Genomic DNA, 19,709 nt, shown 5'->3' with positions numbered 1-19,709 from the left:
GAGGAATGGAACCCAGGGCCTCAGGCATGCAAGGCAAGCCTCTACCACTGAGCCACCTTCCCAGCCCTATGTTTAGTTTTTTGAAGAACCACCAGACTGCTGTCAAGAGTGGCTGTACTAGCTTACATCACTACTAACAGTGCAGTAGAGTTCCTTTTTCTTCACATCCCCACCAACATTTGTAGTGGTTCAAATTCACAATGTTGGACAATCTAAATGGGGTGAGATAGAATCTCAGTTGTTTTGATTTGCATTTCCTTTATGGACAGGGATGATGGGCAGCTCCTCATGTGTTTCTTTGCCAATCTTACCTCTCCTTAGCTCCATTGCCCATTTAATGACTGGTTTATTAGGTTGGGATGGGGGGGTCGTTTCTTTTTTTTAATTTTTATTTATTTTTTCATTGTGAAAATACTGTACAGAGGGGTTACAATTACATGGGCAAGATAATGAGTACATTTCTTATCAAGCATCATAGCCTCCTCCTTTGTTTCCCCTTCCCATCCCTTCCCAGCCTCCCCCCCAATTCAATCCCCCCCCCCACCAAAGTTGTAAAGTTCGTTTTTGACATGACAACTTGTACTTCTCTCATTGTTGCAACGGGTCCACCTGTATCCTTATTTAAACGACTTGTTTGTCCCCTTCCCCTCCACAAATTATACCCACATCAAATACAGTGAAAGCAGGGGTTATACTGTGGGGAAGGGACATACAAAGCGACAAAGAAATAATCTTATAAATGCGTTAGAAACAAACGCATGAAAGGAAAAAAAACATTTGAATACAGATCTTAGGGTTCATTTTCCTAACATCACCTTATCTGACCTTTTCTGCTTGACTCATACATATACTAGATATTGCAAATAAGGGAAACCATGGGACCTATGTTTCTTTGGGCTTGGCTTACTTCACTTAATATAATTTTTTCCAAGTCTTTCCATTTCCTAACAAATGGGGCAATGTCATTCTTTCTGATGGAGGCATAGAATTCCATTGTGTATATATACCACATTTTCTTTCATTTACTGAGGGGCATGGGGCATCTGGGTTGGTTCCATATCTTTGCTATAGTAAATAATGCTGCAATAAACATAGTTGTGCTGGTAGCTTTAGTGTGGTCTTGTTTGTAAACATTTGGGTAAATGCCCAAAAGTGGGATTGCTGGGTTATAGGGGAGCTCTATGTGGAGTCTTCTGAGGAACCTCCATACTACTTTCCAAAGTGGTTGAACAAGTTTACATTCCCACCAACAATGAAGTAAGGTTCCCTTCTGTCCACATCCCCTCCAGCATCTGTTGTTATTAGAGTTCTTGATTTTTGCCATTCTAACTGGGGTGAGGTGGTACCTTAATGTTGTTTTGATTTGCATTTCTTTTATGGCTAGGGAGGTTGAGCATTTCGTCATGTGTCTATTGGCCATCCTTCTTTCTTCTTCAGAGAAGTTTCTCTTTAAGTCTTTAGCCCACTTATTTATTGGGCAGTTGTTTCTTTGAGGATTTGTTGTTAAGGTGGGGGGGGGGGGTCGTTTCTTGACCTCCTTGTATAAATTGGGTATTAGGCCTTTGTCTAATACGTTGTTGGTAAAGATCTTGTTGGCTATCTTTCTAGTTTAGTAACTATGTCCTTAGCTGAACAGAAACTTTTTATTTTGATGCAGTCCTACTTGTTTCTCTCCTATCTGCTGTGCCCCTGGGATCCCATTCAAGAAGTTTCTACCTGTAAGCTCTATTCTATAAGCTCTAATGTCTCTCCTACTCTTTCTTGTAGTAGTTTCAAAGTTTTGGGTCTGACATTGAGATCTCATCCACTTCGAATTGATATTAGTGCACAGTGACAAACAGGGATCCTGGATGCCCAGTTTTCCCAACACCAACTGTAGAAGAGGCTATTTTTTCTCCATTGAATGTCTTTGTGTCCCTTATCAAATATCAGATAACTGTAAGTGTATGGTTTTATTTCTGGGTCTTCCGATCTGTTCCATTGATCTTCCCATCTATTTTTGTGCCAATACCTAGTAGTTTTTATTATTATGGTTCTGTAGTAGAGTTTGAAGTCTGGTATTATGATACCTCCCAAACTGCTTTTATTTTTTGCCTAGAACTGTTTTGGGTATTATAGGTCTTTTGTTGTTCCATATGAATTTTTGGGTTGCTTTCTGTATCTCAGTAAAGAACATTATTGGGATTTGGATGGGAATTGCATTGAATTGTGTATCATTTTTGGCAGTGTGGCCATTTTCACAATATTGATTCTACCTATCCATGAGCATGGAAGGTCTTTCTATTTCCTAGTGTCCTCTGATTTCTTTCTTCAGCTTTTTATAGTTTTCACAACAAAGATCTTTTATCTTTGGCTAGGTTTATTCCTAGGCATTTTGTTTTTGAGGCTATTACTGCAAATGGATTACTTCCTTCCTTCCTTCCTTGTTTCCTTTCCTCCCTCCATCCCTCCCCTCTTTCCTTCCTTCCTTCCCTCCCTTTCTTTCTTTTTTTTTCCTATCCTGGGACTTGAACACATGGCCTGGGCACTGTCCCTGAGCTATTTTTGCTCAAGGCTAGCACTCTACCACTTGAAACACAGTGCCACTTCCCACTTTTTCTGTTTATGTGGTACTAAGGAATTGAATCTAGGGCTTCATGCATGCTAGGTAAGCACTCTACCACTAGTCCACATTCCCAGACGAGTACATTTCTTTTTGAACAACGCTGCCTCTTCCCTCATTGTCTTCCAGCTTTTTCCCTCCCTATCTTCTTCCCCTATAAGCTCTATAGCTCATTTCAACACAGTGTCTAGTGAGTATCACTGCTGCATTTGTTCACCTTTGTCCCACCGTTTCTGTGCTCCCCTTTACCCTCCCCAAAACACATAAACTCACATATAAGACAAAAGGTACAGAAATTAAAAACAGTGACAAAGGAGAAAAAAAAAGTAACAAACCTCTTGTTTCCATCTCTTGGAGTTCATGTCAAGAACCATCATTACATATGGTCATATGCACATAGCTATTAAACCTCTGTGATCCTCTCCTAAAATAATCCAGCTTTGGTCTCACTGTGTGAATATTTAAGAGTCCTATACACGTGTAATTTTTTGTCTTTTGCCATCCATTTGTGTTTACTTGTAGCTCTATAGGAACATTCTAATTACCACAAAAACCAGGCAACCTATGTTTCTTTGGAACTGGCTTACTTCACTTAATATAATTTTTTCCAAGTCTTTCTATTCTCCTATGAATGCAGCAATGTCATTCTTTCTGATTGAAGCAATACCATTGTGTATATATACTTCATTTTCTTGATCCATGCATCCACCAAGGGTATCCAGATTGATTCCATATCTTGGCTATGGTAAACAATGCTGCAATGAATATGGTTAAGCTGGTGCCTTTAGTGTGGTCTTGTTTGTGGTCTAGTGGATAAGTGCCCAGGAGTGGGCTTGCTAGGTCACAGGGAAACTCTATGTTTAGTCTTTTGAGGAACCTCCACATTGCTTTTCAGAGTGGTTGAACAAGTTTACATTCCCATCTACAGGGTAGTAGTGTTCCCTTTTGGCCACACTCCAGCTAGCATCAGTCATTGTTATTTTTCTTGATAATGGCCAACTTACCAGGGTGAAGTGGAATCTCAATGTTGTTTTGATTTGCATTGCTTTTATGACCCGAGATGTTGCACACTTCTTTACGTGTCTATTGGCCACTCTTGTTTCTTCTTCTGACAAGTTTCTCTTTACATTTTTATCCTACTTATTTATTTATTTGAAGGTTTGCTTTTGGGAGTTAGTTTTTTGTTTTTTGGTCGATCATGGGGCTGGAACTCTGGGCCTAGGCACTGACCCTCAGCTCTTCAGCTCAAGGCTAATGCTCTACCACTTCAGCACAGCACTCCTTCTGGTTTTCTGGTGATTTATTGGAGATAAGAGTCTTGCAGACTTTCCAGCCCCAGCTGGCTTTGAACTGTAATCCTCAGATCTCAGCCTCCTGAATAGTTAGGATTACAGGTGTGAGCCACCAGTGCCCGGCAGGGGGTTTAATTTTTTGAGCTCTGAATGTATTTTAGATATGAGGCCCTGGTCTAATACATAGCTTTCTGATGCATGTAGACTTTCTATTTATTGCTTAGCTATGTCCTTTGCCATGCAGAAACTCTTCAGTTTGATGCAATCCCATTTATCCAGTCTTTCTTTGATTAAACAAAATAAATTTCAATGCTGCTTTCTTGCCTATGACAATGAAGGAACTTAGCATTCTTACCAAAGCAGTCTCTCATGATTATAGAAATGTTTTTTCTGTTACATTACTAAATAGCCTACATTTTAACCACCTTCAACATATTGCTTTAAGAGTGATTTCTAGATCACTCAACAAAAACTATATGAAACGAGAATAGAGGGCCAAAAGAAGCCATAACTTTCATGTTATCTTGGTTGCATATTTCTTTCACATGTGAAAGTTAGAACTAAATTATAAACATGTATGAAAACACATACATGTCCTTGTACATACACAAATTGACCAAAGAATGGTACATGCAGGGGAAGATGCCAAAGATACAATTCTTTGAACAAGTAACTTACAGTTTAACAAAATGAATACTATAAAGCTGAAACACATTTTGTCAGGGGTAGGGCAAATTAAAAAAAGAGGGAGGGAAGATGAATGGAGAGAGAAAATATGGGCAAATACAGTCATAATTTTAATGTATATGACTTATATCACATGTCGGTTTCTGTACCTTTGCCAAGAAAAAAAACGGCTCCATGTAATTTAAGGGATGGTTGGGGTTAGGAGAAATGGAAGAATCTGATGTAAGAGATGACACTGATCAAGATGCATTATACACATAAACTCCATATTGAACTGAAACCCCACTTTTTTTTTTTTTTTTTTTTTTTTTTGCCGTTCACGGGTCTTGAACTCAGGGCCTGAGCGCTATGCCTGGGCCTCTTTTTGCTTAAAAGTCCTTGACCACTTGAGTCACAGTGCAACTTCCAGTTTTTTCTGAGTAGTTTATTAGAGATAAGAGTCTCACAGACATTGCTGGCTGGGTTGGCTTCAAACCATGATCCTCAGATCTCAGCTTCCTGAATAGCTAGGATTACAGGTATAAGCCACCAACACCCAGCTAAACCCCTTTTTGAAAAAGGAAAAAGATATGCTTTCTATACTGAGAAATCATGCTCTTAATAAATATATGAAGGAACAAAAATAGATTAATAAGTACCATTCATCAATTAAAAAAATAAGAGCTTCATTGAGAAATGACTATAATTACGGGGAAGGGAAAATATATCAAGAGCTTTGGAATGTTTTGTGATACAAGAAAGGAAAAAATATAATATATATTACATATATATATATATATATATATGATTGATATGATTGGGTTGGGAGGGTATGCTGAATGGAAACAGTAGGCAATAAATCCTCTCAAACAACCACACTTAGAACAGAATAATAAAATGAGAGCAGGAGATTATAAATCATTAACTTAAATAAATATCAATGAGGAGAGAATAGAAAAGAGAAGAAAGTGGAAGAGGAAGAGGAAGAAAATGAAAAGAAAGGAAGAGTAGAAAAATACATCAGGCTGGCTTCAAACCAGGATATTCTAGAGTTAACTTTGATCAGTTAAAGTAGTAGCTGTGAGCTGGGCAACAGTGGCTTACTCCTATAATCCTAGTTACTCAGGAAGCTCAGATATGAGAATACTGGCTTGAAGCCAGCCTGGGAAGGAAAATCTGTGAGACTCTTATCTTTAATTAACCACCAAAAAATCTAGAAGGGGTGGTACGGCTCAAGTGGTAAAACAACAACCTTGAGGGAAAACACCAAATGAAAGCATTAAATCTTGAGTTCAAATCCCAGTACTAGAAGAATCTTATAGGAAGAAGCTTTGAGATTATGTAGATTCCATTTCTTGCTTACCATGTTTATTTGAATGGTGTCTAATTGTGATTTTTCTTTGATGGGCCCAGGCCCATTTTTATTTTTTATTTTATTGTAAAAGATGCTGTACAGAGGGGTTACAGTTACATGAGTAAGGCAATGAGAACATTACTTGTCGATCATTGTTACTCCTTCCCTTGTTGTCCCACTATCCCTTCCCTCCCAGATCTCCCTTAGGGCCTTGTGTTCTCATTTGGCTTTTTCACTCATGGCTTGAACCACACCTCCAATTCTGTTTTCTTTTGTTTTTGCTGGCTAATTGAAGGCAAGAGTCTCAAGGATTTGTCTACCTGGGCTGGCTTCAAAACAAGACATTCAAATCTTAAGTCTCCTGAGTAGCTAGGACTAATAGGTATGAGCCACTGGTGCCCAGCTCATGTCTTTAACCTTAATAATGGCTTGAAGTTCGTTGCAAACTCCATTTCATTACATTTATTCCTAGACACTTCATGTTTTTATGTTATTATATTTTCATTTAGTTCAAAATAACTAAAAGTGGCTCTGTAGCTCAAGTGGTAGAGCGCTCGCCTTGAGCTGAAGAGCTGAGGGACAGCGCCCAGGCCCAGAGTTCAAGCCCCACGACCGACAAAAACAAAAACAAAATAACTAAAATTTCTCTTTAGAGTTCTTTCATGACTCATGTATTATTTAGAAGTATGCTGCTTAATCTCCAAATATTTGGAGATGTTACACTTATCATTCTACTACTGATTTCTAGCTTAATTCCACTGTGCTCTGAATTACAGGCATGAGACACCAGCACCTACCTCCTTGTGGTTTTAAAAGGATGTATTAAATTATCCATTTTATATTCTTTCTTACATCAATTATTTTTAAAAATTTTAATGGCTGCCCTAGAGTCTGCAATATACTTATTCAAAGTATGCAGAGAGTCTCTGCACTTGCATATTCAAGATCATCTTTGAAATAACACTATACCACCTCGTGGGCAGTATGAGTACCTTATGATAATAAAATTATTCTAAATCTTCTCCCCTATCTCTGCATATTTTTCTCCTGTTCTCATTTATATCTCATGTCATTTATAAATAATAATACATTTCTACAATTATTATCCTAAACTGTTATCTGGTTATCTGTTAGTTCAATTAAAAGTAAGAACAATTAAATATTTTATCTTTTTGCTCCTTTCTCTAATGCTCTTTCTTTCTTGTTCCTTTCTCAAAAACTATGCAAGCAAAAAGAGTGTTGAGTAAAATACTTAAAAGTACTTAAAGTAAAAACTACCAAACTAGAATTCTATATCAAGCAAAATTATCCTTAAAAGTAAAAGAGAGTAGGGCCCAGGTGGCTCAGGCCTGTAATCCTAGCTAGTCAGAAGGCTGAAATCTGAGAATAGTGGTTCAAAGTCAGTCCAGGCACAAAAGTCTGTGAGACCCTTATCTCCAAAAAACTACTCCCCAAAAAGCTGGAAGTAGAGCTCTGGCTCAAGTGGTAGAACCATAGCCTTGAGCGAAAAGAATCTCAGGGATAGCACACTGACCCTAAGTGCAAGTCCCAGAAATGGCCAAAGGAAAAAAAAAGTGGAAAAGAAGTAAGTATTTCCTCAGACAAACAAAAATTGAGAGATGTTGTGACCTGTGGAACTACCTTGCAAGATATATTGGAAGATAGGTTGGGAATGTAGCTCAAGTGATAGAATGCCTGCCTAGACAAAGCCCTAAGTTCAAACTCCAATAACCCCAAAAAGAAATTATTTATTTATTTATTTTTGACCAGTTGTGGGTCCTGAACGTTGGGCCTGGGCGCTGTCCCTCAGTTCTTCAGCTCAAGGCTACCACTCTACCACTTGAGCCAATATGTCACTTCCGGCTTTTTCTGCCTTATGTGGTGCTGAGGAATCGAACCCAGGGCCTCATGCATGCAAGGCAAGCGCTTTACCACTGAGCCACCTTCACAGCCCAAAAAAGAAATTCTTTAGAAAGGTAGGAAACAATATAGGTCAGAAACCTGGACCAACATAAAATAGGAAGAAAATTAGAGAAGAAATAAAAAGGTAAAATTAAATCTTTACTTTTCTTAATTCTTAATTGAACTAACTAATAAAATGTGTTGATTATAGCTCATAAATATGATGGCTTATAAATGTACAAATGATGGCATGTCATAAAGGATTCATGGAAGAACTGAGGATGTTTGTTGTAATACATCTTTACTACCTGTGAAGTGAGAAAGTCTTGAAAGAAGATGAATTACTTGTAACACTCTATTAAAAACTCCAGGACAACTGCTAAAAACAAAAACTGTTTAGGAAAGCATAATGGTATATATGAGCATTGTGCTAAGTGAAATAAGAGACAAAATGGACCACTATCCACTATTTTTATCTTAAATACACAGAGAATGGATAAAAATTTCCAAGGACCAGTAAAAAGGAGAAAATGTGAAATTACCCTTCGGTTGTGTACTGAGTTTCTTCTGTTTAGGTCAATTTAGAAGTTCTACAGTTACATAACACTGAATTTACTTAATGTCACTCAACTGTACACTTAAAATTTTCCCCTATTTAAATGGTAAACGTATACATATATTTTAACAAAATAATTTTTTAATTTGGTGGCTCCTAAAAGGTTTTCAATGTACATATTTACTAACTGTAGTCTACTCAAAAGTAGCATTTTATCACTTTACATATTATACAATGATCTTCCAATCATACACTCCCAAGTGCTCCCTCATTCTCTGTATTGTAGTTATACGTACAATAACTACTTTTGTATATACTAAAATTAAGAAAAAAAGTTTAGATATCTACTTATATTTATATTCTTTTCCATCATTTTACAATTTGTTTGTAGAGACAAAAGTCTGTTCTAAATTCCCTTGTCTTAAAGAACTTCTAAAAATATTTTCTATAAGCACAGATTTCCTAGTAATAAAACTTAGCAAGTGCCGGGCGCCAGTGACTCACGCCTGTAATTCTAGCTATTCAGGAGGCTGAGGGTTGAGGATCACCATTCAAAGCCAGCCCAGGTAAGAAAGCCCATGAGACTCTTATTTCCAATCAATCACCAGAAAACTGAAAATGTCACTGTGGCTCAGGTGGCAAAGCAGTCACCTTGAGCTGAAGAGGTCAGGGACAGAGCCCAGGCCCAGAGTTCAAGCCCTACAACCAACAAAAAAAGAAAAAAAATAATAAACAGCAAAATTTTTTTCCTGAGGAAAGTCTTTATTTCTCCTTTACTTCTGGGTGGAGTTTTTGCTGGTTATACACTCCTAGGTGGAAAGATTTATTTTCTTTCAAAATTTTACTCCATTGTATTCTGGGTTATTCAGTTTCTGATAGAAATTTTGCTGTAATTCTTTGTTCCCCTGCCTGTAATCTTTTTTTCTCCCCAACTTTTTTCAAGATTCTCTTTCTCTTTGATTTTCAGTAGTTTGAGTATGACCTTTCTTGGTTTTGTCTGTTTAGTATTGATTCTGATTTGTGTTCCCTGTGCTTCTTAGATCTGTGGTGTGCATTCCATTAGAAAAATTACCTGACATTTTAGTTTCCTGTCTCCCTCTGATTCTAACTTAAAAATATGATGTGATTCTCTATTTTACCCCATGATTGTTGGGGATTCTGTCATGGTTTTTCTACTCTTTTCTGCATGTTTCAATCTGGGCAATACTGACTTGTCTTCAAGTCCACTGATTATTTTCGTAGTTAAGTCTACTAATAAGCCTAAGATCAATTATGATCTACATTTTTCATTTCAAACGGTTTCTGTCTCTGCTGAAACTCCTTTCCACTTACATATATTAAACATAGTTATTTTAAAGTCTCTAACAAACAAGTTCTAACAACTGGGTCTTCTGAGTGCTTCTGTTGACCGTTTCTTGGCAGTTTGTTGTTTTATCTTCTTTTTTGTGTCTTATAAGGTTCAGAACAGTCAACCAGATAATTAGTATTAATTATGAAAATGGGCAAGTTTGCTCTTAGGCCTTTAGTTTGAAAAGAAGGCTCAGTTTTTCTAGTCAAGAATGAGCTAGGGGGGCTGGGAAGGTGGCTCAGTGGTAGAGTGCTTGCCTTGCATGCCTGAGGCCCTGGGTTCAATTCCTCAGCACCACATAAGCAAAAAAAAAAAAAAAAAAAGCCAGAAGTGGCACTGTGGCTCAAGTGGTAGGGCAATAGCCTTGAGCTGAAGAGCTGAGGGACAGTGCTCAGGCCCAGAGTTCAGGCTCCACAACTGGACCAAAAAAAAAAAAAAAAAAAGAATGAGCTAGGGCTGGGAAGGTAGCTCAGTGGTAGAGCACTTGCCTTGAATGAATGAGGCCCTGGGTTCAATTCCTCAGCACCACATAAGCAGAAAAAAAAAGCTGGAAGTGGCGCTGTGGCTCAAGTGGTAGAGTGCTAGCCTTGAGCTGAAGAGCTGAGGGACAGCGCCCAGGCCCAGAGTTCAGACCCACGTCCGGACCCCCCCTTCACTCCCCCCCAAAAAAAGAATGAGCTAGACAAGTGGTAGAGCATTAGCCTTGAGCTGAGGGGAAAAGCCCAGGCCCAGAGTTCAGGCCCCACGACCAACAAAAAAAAAGGGGGTGGGCGCAGGCTGGGAAGGTGGCTCAGTGATAGAGTGCTTACCCTGGGTTCCATTCCTCAGCACCACATAAGCAAAAAAAGCTGGAAGTGGTGCTGTGGCTCAAGTGGTAGAGCACTAGCCTTGAGCTGAACAGCTCAGGGACAGCTCCCAGGCCCAGAGTTCAAGCCTCACAACCAGAAAAAAAAAAAAAAAAAAGAGCCAGAGTTGGAGGTTCTGTTGCTGTGGTTAGTCACAGGGCACCTCAGGCTTTAAATTGCTGCAGCAACATCTAGTATTTTAGCGTACAGTCCTACCTGCTAGAGAGCCTTCTTTGTCAATGTCTGCTGCTCCACCCTCAGACTCAGGCCTTTTCTGTGTGACATTCTGCAAGCTGGGTTTTCCCCCTACAACAGGCTGCTGTTAGACAGCACTTTCTAACTTGGCTGTGCAGGGCATGTAACCAGGCTTAGGTTCTGTTCCTGAGTAATGGAGTGAGGACTTCTCAGTAATCCTAACTCACCCTCAACTGTAGAGATAGAGGAGCTGATAGCAGCAGTATTAAAGTTTTTGTTCAAGAAGATCCAGATAAGGTTTAATACTTTTTCTAAGTGAGTGCTACTCCTTCAAACCAGAATGTGCCATAAGAAAAGCTTTCCTCCCAAATATGCACTCCCCTCTCCCTCTCTCTCTCCTCCCCCCCCCTCCTTCCTTCCCTCTTTTTTTTTTTTTTTTTTGAGGTGGAGGCAATGAGTGGCATTTGAACACAGAACCTTGAGCAGTTATTTTTTCTAGTTATTTTTTTTATTATCTTAGGAGTTGACATTTAACAAAACAGTGTATAAATACAATATATCTCTTGAGTTTTTATGCCCAAGCTGGACTCCTATCACAATCCTTCAGCTTTTCGCCTCCCAATTAGCTAGGATTTCAGGCATGAGACACTAGTACGGTTTATCCTTCTTCAACCCTGTGTTCTCTCCTGTGTCCCAAAACAATTCAGCAAAACCCTCGCCAGGATTCTAGACATTCATCTTCATACACCCAAAGACCTGAGTCATACTAGCTTTGCTTGAGAGATGCTAGCTAGAGTCATTCTTTCTCAGAATCTTCTCATACCCATGCTTGACTTTTACTATATCTGACAGCCCTTGAACATGCTATATGATTCAGGCTTACAAATATTTCCTAAACTTGACAAGGAAACAACATATGCATTTGTTTTTCACTTTCCTTATTGTTTTGTGATTGAAAGAGGAAACAGTGGAATCTATTTTATATATCTTTAAAAGCATAGTTTTAGTAAGAGAATTTGTTCCCCATGTAAGTACTAGTGTAAGTTTGGGTATTTATCAGAATAGAAATAATATTTAAAAATAACTCAAATATAGTTGATAATTACTAATGTGCCTTTCTATTCAAAAAAGAACACTAAGACAATTTTAGAAGATTAACAAACACAATGAAGATAAAATACTCAACTGGGATGTACAATTCTTCAGATTTCAACCTAAAAGAGACACAATGAACTAAGAATCAGAGTAACTAATATGATTTGAGTTTATACATTAAAGATAAACTGAAAATTGTGAGGTCTTTAGCTTGTACAGACAACAGCTAAAAAGAACATGGTCTAACTTCACAAAATCATAGTAAACATTGAGTGTTAGTGTCATCTCAAATCCTAGACTAAAGGAACTATAAAACCTCCCAACTCCAACCTCTAATATATTTGGAGACAGAATCTTTATAGAGAATGCCTCAGTCTCATCAGACTACTATAACAAAATACCTTAGATTGAGTAATTAATAAACAGAAATTTATCACTTTTTTTTCCAGTCCTGGGGCTTGAACTCAGGCAGGACCTGGGCACTGTCTATGGGCTTTTTTGCTCAAAATTAGCACTCTACCACTTGAGCCACAGTACTACTTCTGGCTTTTTCTGTTTATGTGGTACTGAGGAATTGAACCCAGGGCTTCATGCATGCTAGGTAAGCACTCTACCACTAAGTCACATTCCTAGCCCCTCATTTACAATTCTGGTAGCTAGGCAATCCATACATAAAAGCACCAGCAATTCAATATCTGATGAGGACTACTGCTTCAGAAGTGGTACATTCTTGCTATGTCTTCACAGCAGAAGGAAAAAGCAAACTCATGTCCCTTTTATAAAGGTACTAAGGCAATTCAGAAGAGTAAAGGTCTCAAAATCTAAACATTTCCCAAGTGCCACACTTTTTCATTGGGGATTAGGTTTTAATGTTTGAATCTGAGGGGTAGTAAAGAGTACAACATTCAGATCACAGCAGAGTTAATCAGATTAATAAGATAATAGGGAGAACTCAGTATGACATAATTCGTACCTTTATAAGAAGAGATACTAGAGATACTTGTGCAGATGCAAATGTGTACTTATTGTGTACACACACTTTCCCCACCCTAGTCATATGTGCAAACACAGCAAAAAAAAAGCAGCCATCTGCAAACTAAGAAAAGGACCCTCACCAGAAATTGACAATGAATTTTCTATCTTGCCAAAGAACCCTAGTGTATCCCATATCCCTTCCTGATCTAATTTCAGAGTATCTGCTCTTACCTCGAGGTCTTTGATCCCTTCCATCAGAAAGAATGACATTGCCCCATTTGTAAGGAAATGGAAAGACTCAGAAAAAAATCATATATGCCTAGAATAGTACTAGCAGAGGATCAAAATAGTACATATCACCATATAAAATGATACTAATCAAAATGAACTCCAAGATATGGAAACAAAAGAGTTTTTATTTATTTATTTTTTTAATGTACTATGTGAAGGTTTTCTTTTTCCTTCATGTTTTGTTTTTTTTTCCTTTAGTTTATACATTGTTGCCACTGCTTTTTTATTTTTGATACCCTGTGTCTTGTATATATGTTTATCTGATTTGGTGAGGGGAAAGGGAATAAAAAAATAGTGAGACTAATGATAAAGGGTGAATCAATGCAACAGCAATACTCACAAGACACTAGATTGGAAATGAACTTCACAACTTGGGGAGGAGGGAAGTCAGGGGTTGGGGGAGGGAAAGTGGGAGAAAACAAGGGAGAAGTAACAATATTTGACAAGAAATATACTCATTATCTTACTTATATAACTGTAACCCTCTGTATATCACCCTTACAATACAAGAGAAGAAAAGGAAAGGAAAAAGAAAAAGAAAACCATAAAGGAGCTGAGCCAGATGACTCATGCCTATAATCCTAGCTACTTAGAAGGAACCACAACTGTGGTTCAAAGTTAGCCAGGGGAAAAAACTCTGAGACTCATCTCCACTACCAAACTCCTGGGCTGGATGTATGGCTTTAGTGGTAGAGCACTAGCCATGAGCAAGATCCTAAAGCCCAGAGTTTAAGGCTCAGTACTAAGGGATAGGGGAGGGGGGAACCTACAATAATAAGGGCAAAGATATAAACAATTTTTCAATTTCTGAAGCTTTTTCACCAAAATAAGGACATATTCATAATTACTCAAAAAGAGAATTACTGTACTATGGAGCAGAAAATGTACAAAAAAAAAAGAAGTTTAGGCTTTTGTTTAAGTTCTTTGATATTCACTTGTTTAAATTGTTTGAATGTGGGCACACTAGTGGGAAAGAGATAGGTGAATGAAAAAAGGGAATGAGGGACAAGTATAGTTAGAATATTCAATATGTGCATGTGATGAAGGAAGTGGGAAACATGAAAAGAGTCAGAGTTGGATGAGGGAGAATGATGGGAGGGGTCACTCTAATCAAGAAGCACTGAACACACAGACACACGTCAAACTCAAACCCCCTTGGTACAACCATTTGAAGTTTAAAAAGTTATTTTTTTAAAAAAGATAATGATAATTGAGTAAAGAAAAAAATTATAGTATAGCTCATTTTTCTCAACACAGGTAGCAACAAGAGGAAAAAGGAAGAGTAATTCAAATTTTTTCAAATGCTCCAACTTAAAATCATTTTAAAGTATTAAACAACATAATAATTAAAAGAGATATAACCAGTAAAACAAACATAACTATCACTTACATGTTTAAAAGACCCATAGGGAACTGCTGTGGACCCTGTCTCTTCTAGATAATCTTCCCAGCTTAATTCCACTTCTTCCATACCAGATCCAGTATCTGGAATTCAATACAAAATGAAACAGGTGAGAATCCCAACTAAATAAATTAAGAAAGAAATTAGTTACAGAACGTTCTTCAATACAAGTTAACTGATTTTAAACCAAAGAATTAATCGAATCTTGGCTTTTTGTACTTTTTTTTCTGCTGTTTACAAGTAGGTGATCTTAAAGTACTGGTTATTGATGCAAAATAGCACTTTATCTACCTGTCTTGGTGGCAAGTCAATAACTGTGAAGTTCATCCAAATGGATCATATCCAGCTAATGGAAGTGTAAAAATTCAACCATTTAGTTTTCTTAATAGATATTTCAAACAAAAAAATTCAATCTGATTCTGAGTATATTCCAACTGAGTAAAAGTACTAGTCAATATTTTATCTCAATCCAAAAAAAGATAAAGTCATCCTTGTTTTTATTTCCATTTTTCACTGTTATATCCAGTTCATAAAGAAAGCTTCTATAGGTACTATCCTTAAAATATATGGCAAACTTAATCACTTCTCACATTTCTAGTATTATCTCTATGTCAAAGCCTAAATACAGTAGCACTTATTTTCAATCTAGTTAAATAAGGTCTTAAAAAAATCTCTAGACTTAAAAGCCCTATGTGATCTGACTCTCTTGGCCATCTGCCTCCTCTTTCACCAATTAGACTTGCTACTCACTGTATTCAGATAACAGCGAGTTTCCCACCATTTTGTTTGCTATGTTTTATTTTAAGACAAGGTCTCACTATGTATTGAAGTAAAGAGTCCAGACCATGCTAGCCTTAATCCTCTTGTCTCTACCTCCAAAGTGTTAGGATTACAAGGAACTGGGATTATTAGGCATCTACCTACCACCACATCCCACATCCAGTTTCTTGCAATTCTTTTTTTTTTTTTTTGTAGTATTGGGGATTGAACAAAGAGCCTCATACAAGCCTGACAAGCACTGTCTTGAGCCATACCCTCAATCCTTTTGTTTTTCCATTTGCTTTTTTTTTGGGGGGGGGGGGTCCGGTAGTGGGGCCTGAACTCTGGGCCTGGACGCTGTCCCACAGCTCTTCAGCTCAAGGCTAGCACTCTACCACTTGAGCCACAGCGCCACTTCCGGCTTTTTTCTTTTTGCTTATGTGGTGCTGAGGAATCGAACCTAGGGCCTCGAGCATGCAAGGCAAGCACTCTACCACTGAGCCACCTTCCCAGCCCCTCCATTTGCTTTTCAAAAAAGGTCTCAAGCTTTTCCACAGGCCTTCCTTGGCCTGTAATTTTGCTACTTCTGCCTCAATAGAAGCTGGGATTACAAATGTGTACCACCATGCCCAGCTAATCATGTTCTTTCTCCAAGGTCTCCACATTTGCTCTTCCTTCTGCTCAGAGGCTTATCAGTTAATTAGGATCACACCTCTTTCATTAAAGTCTCTTCTCAAATACTGCTTCTTCAGAAAAGCCTCCCATACCTACCCATTCTAAATGGGTCTCTACTTCCATTTTCTTCATGGCATTCATTCCTATTTTACCAGTATACCATATTTTTTGTTTCTTTCTGTGTGTGTGTATGCATACACGTGCACACGCATGTGTGCCTGCATGCATGCGTGTGTGCCCCTGTGCATGAATTGCTCCCAGAACTTCAACTCAAGGTTGGGAGCTAGTCCGGAGCTTTTTTGCTTACGGCCAGTTTTCTACCAGTTGAGCCACAGCTCCTCTAATGGCTTTTGGTGTTTAATTGGAGATAAGAGTCTCATGGACTTCATGCCCAGGTTGACTGAATTGCAATCCTCAGATCTCAGCCTCCTGAATAGCTGGATTACTAGTGTGAGTCACCAGTGCCTGGCACCATATATGTTTATCTTCCTTTTGGGTCAAAACTCTGAGAAGACAGGAATTTTGTTTTGGTAATTCCAACATCTTTGTCATCTGGACTCAGGTGGTATACAGTAAACAACATTCATTAAGTAGACAAAGATTTACATACTCTATTATTCAATAACAGATTTCATATAAACTGCTTAAGAGAATGTTTCCTTATTTACTAATATATCCCTCTTCCTAGCACAATGCTGGATACAAAGCTAGTTCTCAATAAACAGTTGTACCCTAGGCAAACACATGCTTCACATAAACACAAGAAAGTAAATACAGGGATAGTCACAACAGCACTGTAACAGACTGATAGCAAACAGTAGAAGAAGTTGTGGCAATACCTCCACAGAATACTGCCACATAATAGCTGAAATGAATGAACTAGTATTGATATAGATATGTTTCAAACACACCCACACTAAGTAGAAAGGGCAAATGCAGAACAGAAAATGAAGCTAGAAACAATTTATGCTTCAGAACAAAACAGCAGAATAATTTTATAATTATATGCATATTAGTAAGAGCAAGAAAACAGGAATAGAAAGAATATACATGAACTTCAACAATGATACCTTAGGGATAACAAAAAGAAAATAAATTAGAAGGGAAATACAAGAAACTTTATTGGTTTTTTCTTTTTTAAAAATGGAAATATATCATGGAGCATGGTGATACAGGCCTGTAGTTCCAGCTCTCAGGAGCTGGAGGCAGGAGAATGTAAAGTATAAGACTAGCCTGGTCTAGATAGTCACATCCTGTCTCAATATATATATATATATTGAAAACACTACTGACCATACAACTATATCTAAACTATAAACAAATACCATCTCACACACATTAGGACAACTATTATCAAAGAAACAGAAAATGACAAGTATTGGTTGAGTACTTGGAAAAATTATACCTGTGCACCATTAGCAGGAATATAAAATTAAAAAGTCACTATAGAAAATTATAGTGACCTAAATTTTTTTTCAGAACAAAAATTTTTAACAGACACTTCTCATAAAAAGCCAAAAGAAATGAAAGGAGGAGCAAAAATATATTAATACTTGAGTGTTGTTCACAGCAGTACTTACAATAGTCAAAAGGTCTTATCCACAGAAGAATGGATATGCAAAATGTTGTACATATACACAATGGAATACTATTTAACCTTAAAAAGAGGAAATCCTGGGGCTGGGAAGGTGGCTCAGCGGTAGAGTGCTTGCCTTGCATGCCTGAGGCCCTGGGTTCGATTCCTCAGCACCACATAAGCAAAAAGAAAAAAGCCGGAAGTGGCACTGTGGCTCAAGTGGTAGAGTGCTAGCCTTAAGCTGAAGAGCTGAGGGACAGTGCCCAGGCCCAGAGTTCAGGCCCCACGACCGGGCCCAAAAACAACAACAACAACAAAAAGAGGAAATCCTGTACATGCTGCACCTTGAACTTTAAGAACGTAATGCTAATTGAAATAAATAAGCCAGCCACATAATACTATATATGATGCCATTTACATGAGATGCCTAGAGTAGTCAAATTTATAAAGACAGAAAATAGGAGGGCGGGAAAAGGAGAATGGAGAGCTATCGTTTAATTCACACAGAGTTCTCACTTGTAAAGATGTAAAAAGAGATGTACAGCAGTCTCGAACAAAAAAAAAAGGAAAGAAAAAAATAAGCGAGAGTACAAGGCCCTGAGTTCAAACCCCAGTACCAGCATATATAGCTAGAGCAAAATTAATTGTTAACATTTAACAATATGACAAAATTTATATTGCATCTACTTTGATACAGTAAGAAATCACAACAAATATTAACAATGTTAACACCGATTAAATATTCACAGCAAGTACATCTCTGTTATTTTTTCATATGTTTTTATGTATGTGAGATTTTTCATTAGAAAAACAAGTGACAAAGACTGCTTTGAGAATAACCTTGGAACTTTAGGCCAACTTCCACTACTAAACATAACCAGGCTGAGTATTCATAGTCCTGAGTAAGTACTTCAGTCCCTTAATCATTATGCTATTCAGATAGTGATAATAATAATAATGATAATAGTAGTAGCAGTAGCCAGTAGTAGTGGCTTATGCTTATAATCCTAGCTATTCAGAGAAAGAGAACCAGACCCATTATCCAATGCCATGAGAGACAAAAAGCTCATGACACCCCATCTCATCAGAAAAAGCTGGCCATAGTGGCATCTACACATCTATCATTTCAGCTATGGCAAGAAGTATAAACAGAGAATCTTAGGCTAATCTGGACAAAAAGAAAGATACTGGAAGTGGCGGTGTAGCTCAAGTGGTAGAGCACTAGCCTTGAGCTGAAGAGCTGAGGGACAGTGCTCAGGCCCAGAATTCAAGCCCCACTACCAACAAAAAAAAAAGATACTACCTCAAAAAATAACTAAAGCACAAAGGGCTGGAGGTTCAAGCAGTAGAGTGCCTGCTGAGTAAGTACAATGCTCTGAATTCAAATCCCAGTACTGTCAAATAAATAAAAAGCAACAATAAACCTGTTGGATTAGTCAACTAAATTCTTTCATATATCAAAAACTACCAAAACTGAGACAAAAGAAGACTGATGAACAAATATATGGAATAGTTAAAAAGAAACTCTTTATGAAAATATGTACAATTTTTTCTAATTTTAAGAGGCATGCAAATTACAACTATATGAAACATATGTCTGAGAACCCTTTCATATATCTTTTTTTTTCTTTATTTTTCTGCAGTACTTGAGGTAGAACTCAGACTCAGGGCTTTTTACTTGCTCAGCAGGTACTCTACCACATAAGGCTTTTTTTGTATTGGTTATTTTTGATACAGAGTCTTGCTTTATTCCTAGGCTGTGATCTTCCTACTAATGCTTTTCCGTGTTGCCAGCAATGACAAATACATGCCACTATATCCAGTTGTTGGGCTTCTTCTGTAACTAATATAACAGGCAATTGCCTCAGACTTGGCTAAAATGGAATATTAAAAAACGTATTCTCAGGCTGGCCTCAATATCCCATGATCCCCCACCTCTGCCTCCTGAAGAAGCTAGGGTTATAGGCCTGTGCCACTGTGTGCAGGTTCAGACTGGAAAACTTTTCAAAGTCTGACGATGTATTCCATAAAAGCTGTGATATGACAAGTAAAGCATAATAACAACTCCTGTAGAAGAAAACTAGGCAATATTCAATAAAATTAAATATATTCTTACCTTTTGATGCAGCAATCTCACTTATAGGAATCTATCCCAAAGATATGCTAGCAAAAATAC

General features: G+C 37.8%; 1 protein-coding gene across 3 annotated transcripts in view; it reads right to left on the bottom strand.

Moving 5' to 3' along the window:
* Positions 1-19,709, bottom strand: part of Sfmbt1 (Scm like with four mbt domains 1) — a 132,921-nt gene that overhangs the window by 47,359 nt on the left and 65,853 nt on the right. For 2 of the 3 annotated variants that reach the window (XM_042679691.1, XM_042679690.1), the window contains exon 3: positions 14,512-14,606. In XM_042679691.1, the coding sequence (XP_042535625.1) occupies positions 14,512-14,606 (95 nt within the window). Of the gene's footprint in view, positions 1-14,511; positions 14,607-19,649; positions 19,697-19,709 lie in introns of all 3 variants that reach the window. The other variant, XM_042679692.1, reaches the window with a different exon arrangement.

The sequence above is a fragment of the Dipodomys spectabilis genome, unplaced genomic scaffold (genome assembly GCF_019054845.1).
Source record: "Dipodomys spectabilis isolate Male_0828 unplaced genomic scaffold, ASM1905484v1 ptg000054l, whole genome shotgun sequence".
Classification (NCBI taxonomy): Eukaryota; Metazoa; Chordata; class Mammalia; order Rodentia; family Heteromyidae; genus Dipodomys; species Dipodomys spectabilis.
This window is presented reverse-complemented; position numbering and strand designations above follow the sequence as displayed.